This window comes from Phaseolus vulgaris, chromosome 4 (assembly GCF_000499845.2).
Source record: "Phaseolus vulgaris cultivar G19833 chromosome 4, P. vulgaris v2.0, whole genome shotgun sequence".
Taxonomy (NCBI): domain Eukaryota; kingdom Viridiplantae; phylum Streptophyta; class Magnoliopsida; order Fabales; family Fabaceae; genus Phaseolus; species Phaseolus vulgaris.
Genome location: NC_023756.2, coordinates 6,860,307 through 6,879,271, shown reverse-complemented (window position 1 = coordinate 6,879,271; position 18,965 = coordinate 6,860,307). Strand labels below are relative to the sequence as shown.

Sequence of the window (18,965 nt, the reverse complement as noted above, 5' to 3'; positions counted from 1 at the left end):
AAAATGTTCAAATAATTTTTTTACTATAATATTCAAAATAGGCATTTTTCACAAGGTGACAGCATTGAAAGGGATGATAAGGTAGTAGATGAGGGTTGAGAGAACATTTGTAATGAGGTTGGAGTTGGAAGGAACAGGGAAAAGGTGGGAGGTGAAATTGAAAATACATATGTGACTTTTGTGGTGGTAAAAATATTTCCACACTTTCATAATCGCAATTCACATTTTTATCGTGATTTTGAAGGAAAAAAATTTGATAAAAATCCCTCCAAACTTTTGTAATCATAATTCACAATTTTATGATGGATTTGTAACCATTTCTCCTTACGAGAAGTTACTGAAAGGGAATTTTTGTGACATTTTAAAAGTAGACTACCAAAACTCGACGTTTTAGATGGAGGATTAAAAACAAGCTTTTCTATGTTTATAGAGTAAAAGTATGTTTTGACCTTAGAAAAAATAATGAAGAGATATTGCTGGACTATTCCAAGAGATAATATGCAACATACATCTCTCAAAAAATTAAGGAACGAGAATTAGTCATTTGCGAATTGAAGGTATATAATGGCTAAGAATTAAAAAAGAATAAAAAAACAAAAATAAGGGCCTCTAACATTTCCCCCTAAAGCAAGTTATCAACATATTCTTAAATGTTCTTCTAAATAATCTGAGCACAGAGCAGAGAAATTCCTAGTTGTTGATGACAGAATTATTTACTAATCTGCTTCACTTTCTTGAAGTTAGAATCTTATCGAATTAGTTTTCTAATCAATAGCTTATAAGTTCCACATTTTATCTTTTAAAGTTTACCCGGAGTCAAATCCTTGTACACAAATCCACTGAGAGACGAAAAATATGATACAGAAGTTTCAACTTATCTAAAGTCAGAATATGAGTAAGCAACCCATTTGTCATCGCTAATTGGCAATAGAGTACCACCATCTTCAATTTTCACATTTGTCTTGCGTGAGTAAACAATGATTTTTTTTGTGCATGAGGAGGTGGTGTTTACTGCAGTTGAAGACTTGTCACTTGTGTCAGAAACCATTTTGGTGCTGCCAGAGAGAGAAGGTGAAGACCTACCATTCGACAAGGTAGAATCCTCGGTGCAGCCATTTGAATTTCCAGATGAAGTAGATACATTCTTCACTGTAACAATAACAGAATCTCAAGATGAAATTGAAGTAAGATTTGTGCATTAGATTATCAATTTCTCAATGAATTAGATTATCAATATTGAAAAGATATCTCTGTCTCATCTTGGAGACTGATGGCATTTAAAATTGAAAGTTTAACAGTATTTATCCAAATAGGATCCTACCTAACACTTAGTCAAACTTCTTCAAAGCTAAAGATCAAACTTGCACCAAAACTTGGTCAGACCTATAGCTTCAATTGGTCTAATGTGATTACAGCCTAAAATAACTAGACCAGGTTTACAGCAAAACAATGGATTCCATAGTGGTTTATGATGTATTGATCATCTTCCTAGTGGTAACAGTTTTATATGTGCCATGTCATCCTCCAAAATTAGGGAGTTAGACTATCTTAAACTGGATTGATTACCAACGAATTCATAGCTGGGGCTGACACAGCCAGCTAATGGAGAATCGTAAGCAGTTTTTTTTTTTCAAACTGTGTACCTCAATCTTATTTCTATATTTTTGGAATCTAAGTATCTAAGTATATTATAATCTGAAATCCGTGATCTGGATTAAGGGTATTATACTTGACAGTAGATAATCTACAGACCTGAGAAGAAATCCAGAAAATTGTTTCAATAGGGGAAGGAGGTAGAAATGACAAGGGCTCTAACGGGCTTACACGTGTCTTTGCTACGTTCTTTCCAGGTGACTAATCCAAGACCCACAGATGAATTTGGATTAGCATTGCGTTTCAGACCAGATACCCCATTTGACTCAGAGTGGTCAGGCGAGAACTCGAGAATCTGTCCTTCATAATTTGAAAAAGGAAATGAAGAACTCTTATCTGACTTGCCTGAACAAAAACAAAGCATGATAAAAAAGCACAATGAGAAGCACTTCTGAATAGATAGGAAATACCATGCACTTAAATCATAATATAACAACAATAAAAGAAAGATGTTACTGTAATCCAAAACGTATAACTAGTTTTATTCAGACCCAATTTCCTAATTAAAAATTTGTGGTTGATAGCCCCTATTGATTATTACTTTCAAATCCTGTAACTAGTATCAAGACATGTGAAACATACAATAGATTTGAAACATGATTTAACTTCCATGAGTGCACAACTACCATTAGTGCAACATGATTTACAGTAACTGACAACCATTTTTCATTATTTTGGCCTAAAAAATTACCACTCTAGACGATAAGGTTTCATGATTTTTATGATTCTAGACCGAATCATGTGATTCACTTTGCAATACACAGCACAAAAAAGATGTTAAACTATTTACATCGTCAGCTTCATGATCTGTATCATATCATTCAACTTGTACAAAACTAACTACAATGCTTTGAAAAGTTCCCACCTTACAAAATGATTTTATTGAATTGAGATAGATTATGGTTAAATTCGTCACACTCACACAGAACAACAGCATGGCTAATGTTTGGAACAGAGAGACTAAACAAACAAAAGGCTCGGTCAAAGAATGAGAGACGTATGTTGGAATGACAAACTACAACACTGGTATTAAAAGAATACCTCCATGCTCTTTCAAAGCCATATAAGCTACCTTGGCTGCACTCATCTCTGCTTGCTTTTTGGATTTAGCTTCTTGCCCAGTAAAAAGCCCCCCTTCTACCTTTACATGTGAGACAAATATTGGCATATGTGCTTCACCCTTTTTATTTGTGCTATAAATGGGTAATTGAAATCCTTCCTTTTGAGCCAATTCTTGTAATAGATTTTTGTATAATCCAGCATGAGCCTGAATGTTTTAGACAATCATAAGAATATAAGCACCACCACCAAAAGAAATCCTTTAAGCTGAATAATATAGAGTTAAGTTATCTAATTAGTTACAAGTGATTAAGACTAGCCTCTTGATCTCCGCCTGGTGATAATGACATTAAAGCAGCTTCAGCTGCAGCATGCTCAGCGTCCTTTAATGTAGAATATAATTTGTCACTTTCATAGGTATGTCCATCAATAGTAACTTTGCACTTGAAACACATGGCATGAGGAGGACCCTCCCACTCGGAAGAATATACTGGAAGACCTAGATTTTTCTTTTGAGCAAAGCTTTGCAGCTGGTTCTTGTACAAATGTAACATATCTATGACAAAATTGAATGCCAAAAAGTTACAAGTAATACAATTACAACATCATTAATAAAATAATATAATGCCATGAGAGGACGTAACAAAAAGATCAAATATGTTATTTGATACTACCAATTTTCTCCATACTTTTATTTCTTACGATGCTTGAGTTGATATGTGTAGCCAACCTAAACTAGTGGGATAAAGATGAAATATGTTTAGTGTATCAAAATGCATCAATACATGTCCAACTAAAAATAACACACATGCACACATAAATTTATAATATGAAAAAACAATTTTTTGGACACTGTTACCAACAATCTTGAGTATTCGTGACCAAAAAATTTGGTAAACAAAATACAAAACCAAAACCAGCCTTTTAGTTTCTACTACAACTGCATTGCATAGTGAATGTTGGCTGCAAACAATCACTGTTTTATACAGGATATTTAATACAGGCTCATGGCAATTAACACACATAATATAGGAAATTTACTTTCTCCTAAATCAAATTTTATGTGCCTATAAACTGTTAATAATATAGAACATGTTTGTTCCTGATTTTTAACACTCGCCTTCAAATGAATCTACTTCAGTTTGTTACAACAAAATAATTCATTCCCCTATGAAGGTGCAAATAAAATAAATTCATTTCAACCACACTAATTTGATTCATATGTGGGAAAAGGGTTTTTTCCATGCAATTAGAATTGTCTTCTACTTATATACACTGGTTTGGCCTCATCATTGGTTGATATGGGACTAAACCACCAAGCAACTCCCAAATTGGCCACAACTAAGGAAGGCTACAGTGCAATTAAGGTGGCTTGTTAAAACTTATCCTCATCTCCAGGACTTCCAGCATTAAGTGTGGCAAATGCAGGTGGGTCCAAAAATGGTTCTATAAATGACTACGGTTCCATGTTGAGAGAGAGAAAAAGAAACTAAAAGTGATGCTAAAACTGTGTTTGAATATACCACAGATACACGTTTATATAGGTTAGAGGTAATTAATATACATAATTGAAGGTTAGGTTCCCGTATATCAGAATCTACCCGCCTATAAACTGCTAATAAACACAGAATATATTTGTTCCTGATTTCAAGAGCCACAAGTTTTTTTTTCTGTGAAACTGCCAAGTAGTAAGAGGAAAAACTACATTGGATTTTAGGTCACTCAAATCATATTAACAAATCCAGTCTTCCCTGCACATCTCACACCAAAAGAACACTCTATCTCTAACAAGAATTTTACCGTACTAAACTAGAACTAACTAAAACATAAGCATAACAACCAATAAATATCAATTTGATTCAACAAAGAAAAGATAAAGAGAAATCATATCACTTTTTTGATCTTTCACTGTTATTGTATCTCTAACAGCTGCAAGAGGGCTACTGATTTGAGATGTTTGGCACACTTCTTCCAATTTCAGTTGTTGAAACAATCCGTTTGTGTGAAGTACGTCATCAACAACAGATCTGGGATCAAGTGCACCTGTAGGTCCAGTGCAAAATAGCATGAATCTTCTGTAAATTCTGAAATCCTAACTGTAGTCACACAGAAATCAAGAATTATGAATATAGTCCCTACAGTTCTATTTTTGGTAAATTTGGTATTGGTAAGAATTATTCATCGCCAGAAACAATAACAAATACCTGTCAAAGATTTTGAGCAGACATAAGGTGAGTATTCCCCTTCCAACAACATGGTTTATTCCATACTAAAGTGGCATCACTAGGATTCAAACCCTAGACCACTTAGTTAAGAGATTGCCTACAATTTAGGTTTGTGTTTGGAAACTTGTTGAATAAGGATTTAAGATGTGGGCACATTAATTATTAGCTTATAAAAATCACTTCCTTATCGTAAAAAAACATTATCACATCCAAAAAGTAAAAATTCACATGTCATCGCACCCAAAACATAAAAGATTATCATCGCATCCAAAACAAAAGAAAATCACATCATCACATCCGAAACGTAAAAAATCACGTCTGCAACCTAAAACCAAACACACTATTAGAAAAAGTACTATCAGTTTACAATTTAAATATTCTCTTTCACGCAATCAAAACAAAATCTCATAACAAACTTCTCAACAACACAGCAGCAGCAATTCATGAAACAACCAAATCAACGCACTAATTTTAACATATAAACATGACTTGGTGTTCATAAATTTATGCATTCTTTTCTTCCCGGTACTCATCCTAACATTTTTTTTTTCGAAAAAGGTAACATTCCAGTATTTTAACAAGCTGAAACTGCAAGCATTTTCACGAGGACGACTAAGAAAGCTTTAATTTTGGTTCAGTAACGGGAATCAGAGCCATGATAAAATTGTTCGGAATCACGCAATAGGAAATAATCTCCTCTAGCCTATAGAGGAAGTACACCCACAAATAAGAGCATAACACAATCCTTTATCCATCAACACTCAACAAAATTATAAAATTACTTTATTACTGAACATGCAATTTACACCGCCAAAAAATTGCCACACAAATTACACACAGGACAATCATCATCAAATGCAAAAAATACAACACCACGTGCTACAATCAAAATAATAACACGTGGAAAAAGGGGGGAAGGGTACCAGAAGACGAGTTGCAAAGCGAAGGCTGAGGGAAAGAAGAGAGAGCGGAAACGGAGAGAACGTGTTGGGGAAAAGAGGCAGGCGACGGCGAAGGTGACGGCGAGAGCGATGGCGAAGGTGACGGCGAGAGCGATGGCGACGGCGACGGCGACGGCGACGATGACGATGACGGCGGGGAGAAATGGAGAAAGGCGAGCATAGCGGCGTCGTTTTGCGCGCTTTTGGCGTTGCGCGTGGCGGAAGGGGTTTCGAAGGACACGCCGTTAACGGTGACTGTGGAGATGAAGCGAGGATCGTGATCGGGGCCTTCTCTGGTGGTGTTGTAGTCGGGCAATGTCCATGAGCGTCGCTGGCATAGCTCTTGCACCTTCGTTTTGTACATTTCTCGCTCCCTTCGTTCTTCTTTCGCCTTCAACGTTCTTCCCAACTGTTTCCACTGAGCATTACATCACTGTAATGGTACCACACCGAGTGAAATGAAACCGAACCCTGTTATTAAAAGGATAAGAACATTGGACACAGATTCCTTCCTTGGGGATTTTTTTTTCCTAATTAAACCTTCTTTTTGTAAACAAAATTACATAAAATAAACCTTTGTCAATATTATTTAGATTTCCGAGAAACAGAATACCATTGTCATAAAAAAATAGATAAAAAGTATAATTTAAATAAATAATTAAGAAATTTGTATTATGATTTTATTTTTAGATTTTAAAATAATGGGAATAATAAATAATAAAACAATTTTTTTTGTAAGAAATAATATTAAGTGGGTTGTGTAAATCATATTTGAATGTAACATGTTATTATTAATAATGTTTGATATATAAAATATAGTTTTAATATAAATTTCTAATAAAAACTTTAATGGAACATATAAATGAAAGAAAAAATACATTTTATCAATAAAAATTTGTAATATTTGAAAGATACATTAGAAAGTATAACATTGTTATAAATTGAAAGTAGTAGTTTAAAATATGACTATTACAATTGAACTTTTTACTAAGTAATTGAATAATGAATTTTGTTGATGAAACTTTAAAAATATTTAATAATAAAATAAGAATGTAGTTGAGGAATTTTATTCTAAATATGCATGGAAATATTATTGATTTTTTTTTCTTAAAAAGCTCTTTGTAATATAAATGTATATATTTTTTCTTCCGTTTAAAAGTTACTCTCTACTATTTTTCAAATTTCGTTTATTTTCTAAGTATATTTAAAAGTTTCTTTTATCCTGAATGGAGACATTTTTATGTTCTAAAAACTAATTATTAAACACTTGAATTGAATATATAAAAATGTAATAAAAAAGAATAAAAAATTATCTCTCAAATATTTATGTTATTTATCTAACTTCTGTGTTTAAAATGATTGTCAAATAATGTGATGTTATACGAGAATAATTAAACTTGTGAACACTTCAACTGAATATTTGAAAATATAGTAAGTATAAAGCTGTTAATTTGATCTATTATCCATAAATTAACTTCAACTCACTCATAAAATAAGTTATATCTTTTATTGACTTAACGAGTGAGTTAAAAAAGCACCAGCCTCCAAAACTTTGATATATTGTAATCTAATTATGTTAAACTATAATATGAATGTTAAGAATTAAAATTAAATTGTATTGTGATTAATATTAGAGTAATTTTTTTTTCGTGAACATATTTTTTTTATGTAAGTGTTTTTTTAGATTTTTCATTTTTAAAGAAGAATTTTTATTTAAAAAATAATCTATAGGTTGACTCCAATTGTTCTATGGAACTTTTGTGTCCAAGGCATTTTGATTCTATACACATTTTTTAAGTATATTTTTTTAAAAACTGTTGATAATTATGTATCATATTATAACTGATTAAAAAAATAATTTTAACTGAAATAAAGTAATTTTAAAATTATATCGATCAAATTATAATTATAAATTAGTGTTTATAATTATGAAAGTAATATTTTACATTTTTTAATAGTGTGAACTTTTACTTGGAATATAGCCATGCACATTTTGTGATGTTGTTGGCTTTTCTTGTTTTATCCTATATCAATTTATTAACTTTTTACTTCTATTGAACCTTAAAATCTTCAACAAGTTCGTTGATCGGTTGTAAAAATATTGGTAAATTGTTGTTGGATATTAGGTAGAGAATAGTGCATTACTCAAAGGGAAAAAATTGTATTGATGCATGAAGAAAAAAAACATACAATATTGCAGTTGCATACCAAGGCAACACTGAGGCAATGCCACAAAAATACAGAAAAGCAGGGAAGAGTGTAACTAAGGGACTAAGTATTCAACACTGTTATTGCAACAACCAAAAAAAAGCAAATTTTCCTTTCTTAGTGCATCCAGCAGAACCATGGTGATTGCTGAGATGCTACTCTGGTGACACCATTCACTTGGCAAGCTGGTTACGGATGAGTTTTGTGGCAGCCACCATGTTTGTGAGAGCTGGATTCACCTCTGGGTACTTACGAGTCTTGAGCCCACAGTCAGGGTTCACCCACAAAATGTTTCGCTCAAGCACTGCAAGCATCTTGTTGATCCTATCAGCAATTTCTTCAGTTGGTGGTATTCTTGGGGAGTGAATGTCGTACACTCCAGGGCCAATTCCAGCTCCATACTTCACTCCTTCGCGGAACACTGACAAGAGCTTTTCATCAGAGCGAGAGTTCTCAATGGTGATCACATCAGCATCCATATCGATGATTGAGTGGATGATGTCATTGAAGTTGGAGTAGCACATGTGGGTGTGGATCTGTCAATTGTCAAGAACACACAATGCATGCAAGTTCATTACTTTTTATGCAGATGAAAAACAATTTCATTCTAACCCTTTGGTTGTGATCCAGAAAGTACCTGAGTTGTATCCTGCACACCAACATTGGTGATTCTGAATGAATGAACAGCCCAGTCCAAGTAGTTAGCTTGCTCTGACTTTCTCAATGGTAACCCCTCTCTCAAAGCAGCTTCATCAATCTGGATAACAGTGATACCAGCCTTTTCAAGATCTTCTACTTCGTCCTTGATAGCCAAAGCAATCTGATAGGTGGTCTCAGACCTGTAGATAGATAGGTTTAATTCACACCATGTTAGAAATAACAGTGGTTGATTCTGATTAAGGTGTTGTTCTTGTCAATGGATCTTGAGTTTGTACCTTGGCTGATCATTTCTAACAAAGGACCAGTTGAGAATAGTGACGGGGCCAGTAAGCATTCCCTTCATTGGGCGTTTGGTCATGCTCTGAGCAGTGGATGACCAGAAGACAGTCATTGCCTTGGGGCGACTCACATCACCATAGATGATTGGTGGCTTCACACAACGAGATCCATAGGATTGCACCCACCCATTAACAGTGAAGGCAAAGCCTGATAACTGCTCACCAAAGTACTCCACCATGTCATTCCTCTGCAAATAAAGCCAAACCATTAGCAAATACAAAGATTTGTCAACAAGAGTATTTTGCTCTTCAAAATGAAAGAGGTGGAAGAAGATCTATCAAAAAGGTTTGAGTGTGTAATGTAATAGATCACTCTTGTTTTCCATTCTCAGCATGTCAATATTTAGTGATGTGAGGATGGAAGCTGACCTCAGGCTCCCCGTGTACCAGGACATCGATGTCAAGCTGCTCTTGGAGTTCAACAACTTTGCGGATTTCCTCTTTAATTGCACTAACATACTCCTCTTCGGAGATCCTGAAAGAAAGAAAAACAAAATAGTAAGTAAAAGAACCATGGAAAAGAAAACAAGCCAATATATTGACTCTAGGCATATCTTACTTGGTAGCCTTGTATTCACGTCGCACCTTCCTCAGTTCAACAGTCTGAGGGAAGGATCCAATGGTGGTAGTTGGGAGGATTGGAAGGTTGAGCTTCTTTTGTTGAGCATCCAATCTAGTGCTGACATTTGTGGCGCGGCGATGATCAGAACCCTTCAATGCAGCAGCCTATGAAGGAAATAACAGATGCCATGAATAACAAGAGAATAAATTTCATTACAAATCCTGCTCAACTGAATTGAGAATCAGAAAACCACAGAAATCAGCACTCACAGCCTTCTGAACAGCCTCATTAGTCACTCTTGGAGAGGACTTTCTTGAAGCCTGAGCAGCAGCATTAGAAGAGAAAAAGGCCTGAAAATGAAAGGATAAAAACAGTAATTCAGTGAATAATGTAGTGAAACAGAGGAAAAAAATGTAGTGAAACAGTGAATAAAAGTAACTGAGTTTACCTCATCCTTTTGACCAGCCAATGCCTTGGCCAATGCATTTACTTCAACAATTTTTTGGGCAGCAAAAGCCAGCCATGATTTGATCTCATTATCCAACTTGGTCTCATTAACAAGATCAACAGCGGTGTGGAGAAGTGAGCAGGAGGTGGACACAACAAGTTTATCTGCATTATAGTTTAGTAAATAAACAAATCAAGTGACTATGTCAACCAAAGAAGTTTCCTGAATTTTGTCATGAAGTGCAACAAGTACCTTTGCCCACAATGCCCTCAAGACTATTTAATGTATCGAGTGAAGTAGCAAGATTATTAGCCCAAATGTTTCTTCCATCAACCACTCCAGCAAACAAGTACTTTCCACTAGGAAATCCACCCTTGATTAGATCAAGAGTCTTAGTTCCACGGACTAAATCAAATCCGAATGCTGTGACTACATTAAGAGATGTGAGGGTCTGGTATGCCTCGGCAGTAACATCAGCGAAGTAGGTCTCAATGAGAACATTTAAGCCGGATAAAGCAGATTCAAGTTCTGCATATGCTGCAGAAATTGCTTGCAACTTTTGAGAGTCAAGGTCTGTGACAAGGATAGGTTCATCAAATTGAATCCATGTAGCACCAGCTGCCTTAAGATCAGCCACAACTTCCCTGAGTTTTAGTCACAAGCAAGATTGAGAATTAACATGAAGCCCAAATTCTACAACTGCACTGTACACAATTTGAATTCTTACTTGTAGACAGCAAGGACTTTTGGGAGGAGAGAAAGAAGACAAAAGGATTTATCAACACCCTTGGCAGGTTTGGAGAGCACCAAGTATGTTACAGGGCCAACGAGAACTGGAACTGTATCTACTCCAAGCTGGAAGAGAAAATAAACATTCAATGAAAATGTTGATGTGGATAATAGCCACTCAAAAACATCATAATGACTCCTACACAGATCAACAAATATCACCAGAACGTTTCCTAATGAATGAGAGATACAGTGAGGAAACATAATAGCCAATTTTTTCATGCCAATGCTGCTCACACTCACAGCTTAAGGTTTGCAATTAACCAGATAAAGTGAATGGCTATAAATGCATACCGCCTTGGCCTCCTTGTACTCATTCACTGCCTTGTGGGAAGCATAAGTAAAAGTCATATCAGGTCCCAATTCAGGGACAATAAAGTGGCTGGATCAGTGGAAACACAAATCAGATCAGTAACCAAATCATTACCATCACTGCATCATAAGTTACAATACAACAAAAACCTGAGCTACACTTACTAGTTGGTGTCAAACCACTTGGTCATCTCCATGGCCGGCACAGAGGCATTACCTCTGGCCATGGAGAAGAAGGTATCAAACCCAATCTCGCCGCCAGTCCACCCATATCTGGCTGGAACGGCGCCAAGCATGGCAGTGGTGTCGAGCACCTGATCATAGTATGAGAAAGTGTTGCTGGGGATGTACTTAATCCCAGCATCAGTCATTTGTTTCCAGATGGATGCTCTGAGATCAGAAGCCACCTTCTGCAAATCCTCAGCACTGCTCTTCCCGTCCCAGAATGACTCTAGAGCAAACTTCAACTCTCTCTTGGGACCCATGCGAGGGTATCCAACAATATGGGATGCCATTGTTCTGCCAAATCAAATCAAACATCAAATTGCAAACCAAATATTCCACACCATCCATTCACATACACATGAATAAAATCATTGATTAACATTGCGCCTTGGATGCATGCAGGTTTTAAATTAATAACACGGTTTCGCCTAGAATTTTCCACAAACTCATACCAATTTCACACCAACAGGTGCACAGATTAGGTGCAAAATTCAAAAGCAGAAACCTGGGAGAACTCAAGTTCCATGATTCATGAAAAAAATACTACATTTACAAAATGTTTCGAAAGAAATGTCACATCCAACCACCCCAGATGAAAAAGACTAAGAAAACATAAGCAGCAACAACAATTGAAAATCTTGGATTGGTAAACAAACTCAATACACTAATCAGAAGTAGGTGTAGGGTAGGTGTTAAATTTCATGAAAGATCACATTGTACGCAATTGAATTGTTTCTACACATTAGAAGAAGAAACAGTTAAAGCATGGAAAATTACCGGAGTGGGGAATGAGAAAAAAGGAATAGTAAGATTAGTGCTAGTGGTAATGAAATGGAGAGAAGAGTGAGATTGTGAAGAGAAAGTGAGAGTGGTGAATTTAATAAGGGAAGTGAAGGGTGAAAAGGGAAAAGGTGAAGGTAGATGAACGAATGAGAGTGAGAGAAGGAGAAGAGGGTGGTGATTGACCAGTTCTTTGTTTGTTTGTGGAGAAGAAGAGAAAGAAAGAAGGCGCGAATGAAATGGAGTGGTCTGCGGAGTATTTATAGCCAGTTTTGGATCCACCAACTGCTCCTTGCACTTTGGATCTCCCACTCAGACATCATCAGTGAGAACAAATTCAAAACATCTAAAATAGTAGAAAAATGAAATTAAAAAAACAAAATTATGCTTTTTCATTATGTTTTTCAGTTATTGTAAGTTAATTTTAAAGTGTCTTAAAAATCTTAATATCGTATGTTATGTTTTTTAAAAAATTATTTCAAATGTTTAATAGGTTAACAAGTTTAGTTTATTTTTCCATTATTTAACGGTTTAGTTAAAAATGACAAATAACTATTTTTTTAAACTATAAAAGATTAAAAATGACGTTTGGCCTCATAATTTTGGAGAAACTTTTAAAAGTAATTTTATTAATTGATTTTCTTTTTCACGTGGATCATTTTAGAATTGTGAAAAGAGACGAAACTTACTTATAAGATTGGTTGGTGTTGTTATTTAATTATATTTTAAATTTCATTATGTGTTATTAAAATATAATTCTAAGCAAATCACCTTCGAACCAAATTTCTTTTTATGAAGGTTTTTGGTTTGATTTTTCTTATAATATTATTTGATTTTCCAAAGAATTAAACTGATTTGAATAATTGCTGTAAGAAAAATAGTGCAGATTAAACTACTATCAGAATACCGTTTGATTTGGGTTTTAGCATGTATTTTTTTTCTAATATGTCTTAATTCGGGTAAAAACTAGTTTGGTTTGTTTTTTTTTTTTCGGACTCCTATTTTTCTTCTCAAATACAATATTATTTGAAAACTTATTAGACAGTTTTTAGATAGGAAATTTGTAAAGAATAATTTACTTCATAAATAATTTATTTTTTATAATAATACATGTTGGTTGAATAGAAACTTTTAAAAAATAAATTTTATAAATTTATAAAAGTAATTTGATTAGTTAAAGTTACATAATTTTATTTTTTACATGAAAATTTAAGAATTTAAACTTTTTGTATTTGGTCTTTTTTTCCTATCTATGTATTTTTTATTCTCTTTTTTATGGTATAAGCTAGTGTTATTTTTTAATTAATTTTTTTTTCAAGCAATAAAAGTTAGCAATAACAATAATAACAAAAAGGGGTTGAGATAGTTGTGCAGAAAATATAAAAAATATTAAAATAACGAATAAAAAACGCTTGATTATTAAGTTCTTCCACCATTGAAATCTTCACAAGTTCTCTAAAGATTAATCATTTATCAATCCTCCAACAGAGCATATTGAACATGCGTCAATCTGATTCAACTGAAGCTCACCAGTAAAATATGCGTCTACTAATTTAATCAATACCCACTTTGTTTCATCGTATACTTTATGGGAATGCTTATCTTCTCTCTCTTGAATCATGCGCCTAAGAAATTAATTAGAAAAATGTGAACTAACTAAGAAACTAAAGTTTAAAATAAAGAAGACTCACAATCATGCGTTCAAAGTACAACCTATTTTTTTTACTAATGTCATATACACTTTTTTAGCATTAACAAATATTATTTTCAATTAATGTTATTTAGGATTATTTTTAATAACATTACAAATATTATTTTCAATTGATGTCATTTAGGATTATTTTTCAATATTGTTATTCATAATGTAGGTCAAAGTTAATTTTCGATCAACATTAATTAAGATTTTATCTATCAACATTGATAAGGTTATTTTTTAGTTTATGTTACCTAGAATTTTTTTTATCAATGCCAATGAGACTATTTTTCAATTTATGTAAGTGAGAGTCTTTTTAACCAACATGTCTTTTTAATATGAATTGTTTTATTGTTTATAAAGAATAAGATTAGATATATTTGTAAAGTATCTTAATAAAATTCTTTTATCTCATCCAACACAATTTTGCTCAAGTGAAAATTAAGGGTTGCTCTATGTTGCATCTTCATTGAAGCATCTTCATTGAAGCAAGTAATCTTACTCAAGCAAAAATTATTGGATATGTTTTGTTTGATTTTCCTCCTAAGTGGGAATATGTGCTTGATGTTACTTTTTATAATTATGAGTAAAAATATATGTTTACATTGTATAAATAAAATTTGAAGTTAAATTTAAGTACTAGCTGTGATAAACACTTATTAATATTTATTGATGAGTTATTAAGTTATCTTAGATGGATGTTGTGTTGTCCTTTTTGAGTGGTGTAGTACTTTAAGAATGTTGTTGTCTTTTTATGGATGTTGTGGTGATGAGACCTAAAAAGGTATTAAAGTCGGGTATTCAACATAGAATTTATTAAGAAAGTGAGATATCTTAATTTCACTACTAATATGATCAAGGAAATTAAGGTTATAATAAGGTGAAAAATAGTTTGAAGTATAACTTCATAGCGTATGTATTACATCATCCTAGAATAAGGGAGTTGAGAACGTATTCCAATATTTTTTTATGAGTCAAGTGATAATATTTGTTAGGACATGCTTGATGTTAGTTTTCTATAAGCATTGAGTATGAAAGAAAAATATTATTGTTTTGAATTATGAATAGAGTTGCAAATTTTATTGATTTGAGTGATATATATTAATATCCATGTTATTTGTACCGCCCTGGTGGTCGGGTGTGATGACGTGGCATCCTGCTACAGTGTAGGCGTGTTGACGAAGCGCCAGGTTGGCAGATGGGAAGGAAGTCGGGAGGCACGTGTAGTCGCCAGTTGTTAAGTTGGCGTGTTCCGATTTCCAGCTTACCAGAATAGGCGATCGCCAGGTTGAAGATGAAGTCGCCAGATGTAGACTCAGGCGACCAAGCCGTCGGAGATCGCCAGAACAAGCACATCGCCGAAGATGAAGGAGAAGAAGATTATGAAGGCGGCCGGCAAGACCACAGGGAAGGTGTATGAAGTCCCAACTCGCCAGTTCCAGTAGAGATCGCACTCCTAAGTTAGCAATGCACTGGGCAGTACCATGCATAAGTAACTTAGCCAAAATGAGAGTAGAAGCAGCGCCAAGTCAGGGAGCCTCCAGATGATGGCACGTGTACAGTTGGATACGAGCCACGTGTCCAAGTCTGTAACTGCCAGGAGAGAGAAAACCACCAGGTATATAAGAGTTCTTAACAGACTTTCTGAGGTACGCACGTTCAGTTGATGCACTTTACGCTTGCGAGTAAGAGAGGATTTGCACGGTTCTTGTTCTTAGTATTTGGTGATACCGTCACTGACTTGAGCGTCAGAGTGCGATCGGCCGCAGCGGCGCCGTATCGTTTCTTTGCAGGTTCTTGAGATAGATCCCGAAGAGGAACGGAGGTGAGAAGCGGTGCGCACGTCGATCCTTTGACGAGGCATTCTCCAGTGTTCCGGGTCAACAGGAAGGATCATCAGGCGCCCACCGTGGGGCCGTGTAAAGCTTGCTCCCATCCACAGCGTGAGTTCGTGGAAGTTTTCGAGGTTTTCGGCGTGGTTGTGTGCTGGTGCAACCGTCGTTCGTAGTTTTTTTTTAGTTTCGTTCGGTGAATCCGCGTTTTTAACCGTTCGCTTGGCTCTTCGATCGGTGGAGTGAGGTCTTTTGTTGCTTGCGCGCAATCTGTTTGGTGGAAGTTCGAGTTCTTTCGTTTGTTTGGCTGTCCGCGGGGAAACGGTGGTTTTTTTTGGTGAAGTTGTGCTTTTCTTCGAAGGTTTGCGGTGTTCTTGAAGTTCTTGCGCAGTTTCTTGAGTTTTCTCCGATTGATCGCTGAAGCCGATCGTGGTTGAAGTGTTGTTTGCTGTATTCCTGTGGTTCGCTGAAGTTAATGAGAAAAATGCGAAGCAATCGCTCCAGTCCCGTGGCGCCTGTCGCTGCTGAAGGCGACGCCGCCATGACCATGGCGCAGATGGCAGAGATGATGCGCTCGTTGCAGGCAACTGTGGAAGCCTCGCGCGTAGAGCAGGCGAGGATACATGAGGACCTGGTCGCCTCTCGCGCCAGGAACGAGGAGCTTAGCAAGGTAACTGAGGAGCTGCGTCGAGCTCTTCAGGAGCAGCAGGGACGTTCTTCTGCTGAAGAGGTGGCACCGTCGACGCCACCTCGTGTTTTCCCAATGCCTTTTGTTCAGGCGATTACCGACACGCCAATTCCCACGAGCGTGGTTCCGGTTAAAGCTGTTTTTACCGGCGTGGAGGATCCAGAGGCTCATCTGACCACGTTCCACACGCAGATGATGCTGTCGGGAGGGTCAGACGCCGTCTACTGCAAGATGTTCGTGAGTACGCTCCAGGGAACGGCGATGGAGTGGTTTGTGAGCCTGCCTAATGGCCACATAACCAATTTTCAACAATTCTCGAAAATCTTTGTCGAGCAATACATTGTGAATAAGGCACCGCCCAGGGTGTCCTATGATCTGTTTGACATAAGGCAGTACCATGGGGAGTCCCTCAGAGACTACCTCAATCGCTTCGGAGCGCAGATGGTCAGATCGCCGGCCAAGGATGAAGAAATGCTGGTCTATGCCTTCAAGAAGGGCGTGCAGCCAGGGCCATTCTGCGAGGCCTTGATCAGGGCTCATCCAGCGACGTTTGCTGAAGTCAGGCGACTTGCGGTGGCCCACATCGTCGACGAGAGTGAAGTCGCCGAGAAGAGAGGCAGCGTGGCTCCCGCCAGGCCACGCGCCCAGACCAGGATCCAGCCGCAGAGGGTGCTGGAAACGGCGGCGGCGGCCAGAAAAGACCAAAGGACTCGCTATCCTTACGATATGAGAAATAAGGGAAGAAGCCAAGCGCGCCAACAACCAGCACGCCAACAACCAGCACGCCGGGAATACAATCGCCCGCCTAAGCACAAATTCGTCATGGGACTAGCGGACTTGATCGCTATCCCTAACATATCTGCTAGGTTGAAGGCGCCCGAGAAGGTGGGAGACAAGGTGCTGGGGTCAAAGCCGGACGCCTGGTGCGAGTTCCACCAGTGTTTTGGCCACAACCTGGACTCGTGTTTGTCTTTAGGATACTAGCTCGACGATCTGGTTAAGAGCGGGTTCCTAAATGACTATCTGCTGGACAGGAGGACGGGGGGAGCATCGAGTTCCCAGCCAGCAGGTGGAGAAGCCCAGCAACACGAGATGCCAATCCACGGGGAGATCCACACCATTGCAAGGGGTTTCTCAGGTGGTGGATGCACCGCATCGCAGAGGAAAAAGTATGCGCGATCGGTGATGGCAGTGGACATGTTTGAAGATCACTCGCCGGAAGTGGACATTACGTTCACAAAGCAGGATCTTCGGGACGTTGTGCCTCATGACAACGATCCCATTGTTATTTCGTTGATAACAGCAGGGAGGAAGGTCCACAGAGTTCTGGTGGACCAAGGAAGCTCGGCAGACGTGATGTTCTGGCCGACTTTCACGCAGCTGGAATTGCCCCTTGACCAGCTAAGGCCCTATGGAGGGTGCTTATATGGATTCGCTGGTGACCAGGTGGAGGTCAGGGGGTACATTGAGCTGAGAACCACGTTTACAGATGAGGCCGGGTCGAGGACGGAGAAAATCAAGTACCTCATCGTAAACGCCCCTTCAGCATATAACATCCTGTTGGGTAGGCCCACTCTTAACAGGATAGGCGCCATTCCATCGACTCGGCACATGAAAGTGAAGCTGCCGTCCATGGAAGGGGTGGTGATCACGATCAAGTCGGATCAGAAAGAAGCGAAAAGGTGCTATGAGAATAGCCTGAAAAACAAAAGATCAGTGAGCTATGTAACAACCACCCCACCTCCCGGTGTGAAGCCCAGACCGCCAGTATCAGAGGAGGCCGCCGGAAGGGATGTAGAGATGATAGACGCTGAGCTAGGGGAGAGAAATGCTGGCCTGGAGGAGGAAGAGGCGCGGAATCGCCCCGAGGAAGCGAGAAAACTGGGAATCGCCAAGGCGGTGATCGCCAGAGAATCCAGGCCCAAACCCGTTGAACAGTGGCTCGAAAAGGAGATCGGAGGGAAAATCTTCAAGCTCGGAAGATCTCTGGAGGTCGATCTCCAGGACCAGATCGCCAAGGTGATTGAGCGGCATCTGGACGCGTTTGCTTGGTCCGCTTCGGACATGCCCGGGATCGATCCCGACTTCTTGTGCCATCATCTGGCGATGGACAACATGGTGAGACCGGTGCGACAGAGGAGTAGAAAATTCAATGAAGAGAGGAGGCAGGCGATTAGGGACGAAACACAGAAACTCCTCGCTGCAGGCCACATCAGGGAAGTCCAGTACCCTGAATGGTTGGCAAATGTCGTACTGGTGAAGAAGAGCAACGGGAAATGGCGCATGTGCGTCGATTTCACCGATCTGAACAAAGCTTGCCCAAAGGATTCGTATCCTTTACCAAGCATTGATGCCCTGGTCGATAGTGCTGCAGGGTGCAAGCTGCTGAGTTTCCTGGATGCCTTCTCGGGCTATAATCAGATCAAGATGCATCCCATGGATGAAGAAAAAACAGCCTTCATGACGGAGAGGTCGTGCTACTGCTATAAGGTGATGCCGTTTGGGCTGAAGAACGCGGGGGCCACGTACCAGAGGTTGATGGATAGAGTACT

General features: G+C 37.8%; 2 protein-coding genes across 4 annotated transcripts; both read right to left on the bottom strand.

The window, feature by feature from the left end:
- Positions 1-730: 730 nt before the first annotated feature.
- On the bottom strand, positions 731-6,439 carry LOC137837102 (double-stranded RNA-binding protein 1-like). 2 transcript variants are annotated; one of them, XM_068645960.1, is made up of 6 exons: positions 5,861-6,439; positions 4,606-4,755; positions 3,033-3,268; positions 2,695-2,920; positions 1,753-1,998; positions 731-1,149 (listed from the first exon to the last, which is right to left on the bottom strand). In XM_068645960.1, the coding sequence occupies exons 1-5, from the start codon at positions 6,240-6,242 to the stop codon at positions 1,778-1,780; spliced, it is 1,215 nt and encodes a 404-aa protein (XP_068502061.1). In that variant the 5' UTR covers positions 6,243-6,439; the 3' UTR covers positions 731-1,149; positions 1,753-1,777. The 2 variants fall into 2 exon arrangements, with proteins under 2 accessions (XP_068502061.1, XP_068502060.1); XM_068645959.1 differs by having other exon boundaries at positions 1,825-1,998.
- A 1,580-nt stretch (positions 6,440-8,019) lies between these two features.
- LOC137837101 (5-methyltetrahydropteroyltriglutamate--homocysteine methyltransferase 2) lies at positions 8,020-12,524 on the bottom strand. Of its 2 annotated transcripts, none has more exons than XM_068645956.1 (12): positions 12,198-12,524; positions 11,361-11,714; positions 11,178-11,265; positions 10,822-10,949; positions 10,347-10,738; positions 10,095-10,258; positions 9,916-9,996; positions 9,644-9,810; positions 9,454-9,559; positions 9,022-9,272; positions 8,724-8,925; positions 8,020-8,622 (listed from the first exon to the last, which is right to left on the bottom strand). In XM_068645956.1, exons 2-12 carry the CDS (start codon positions 11,708-11,710, stop codon positions 8,260-8,262), a joined length of 2,292 nt encoding a protein of 763 aa, XP_068502057.1. In that variant the 5' UTR covers positions 11,711-11,714; positions 12,198-12,524; the 3' UTR covers positions 8,020-8,259. The 2 variants fall into 2 exon arrangements, with proteins under 2 accessions (XP_068502057.1, XP_068502059.1); XM_068645958.1 differs by having other exon boundaries at positions 11,873-12,432.
- Positions 12,525-18,965: the final 6,441 nt, after the last annotated feature.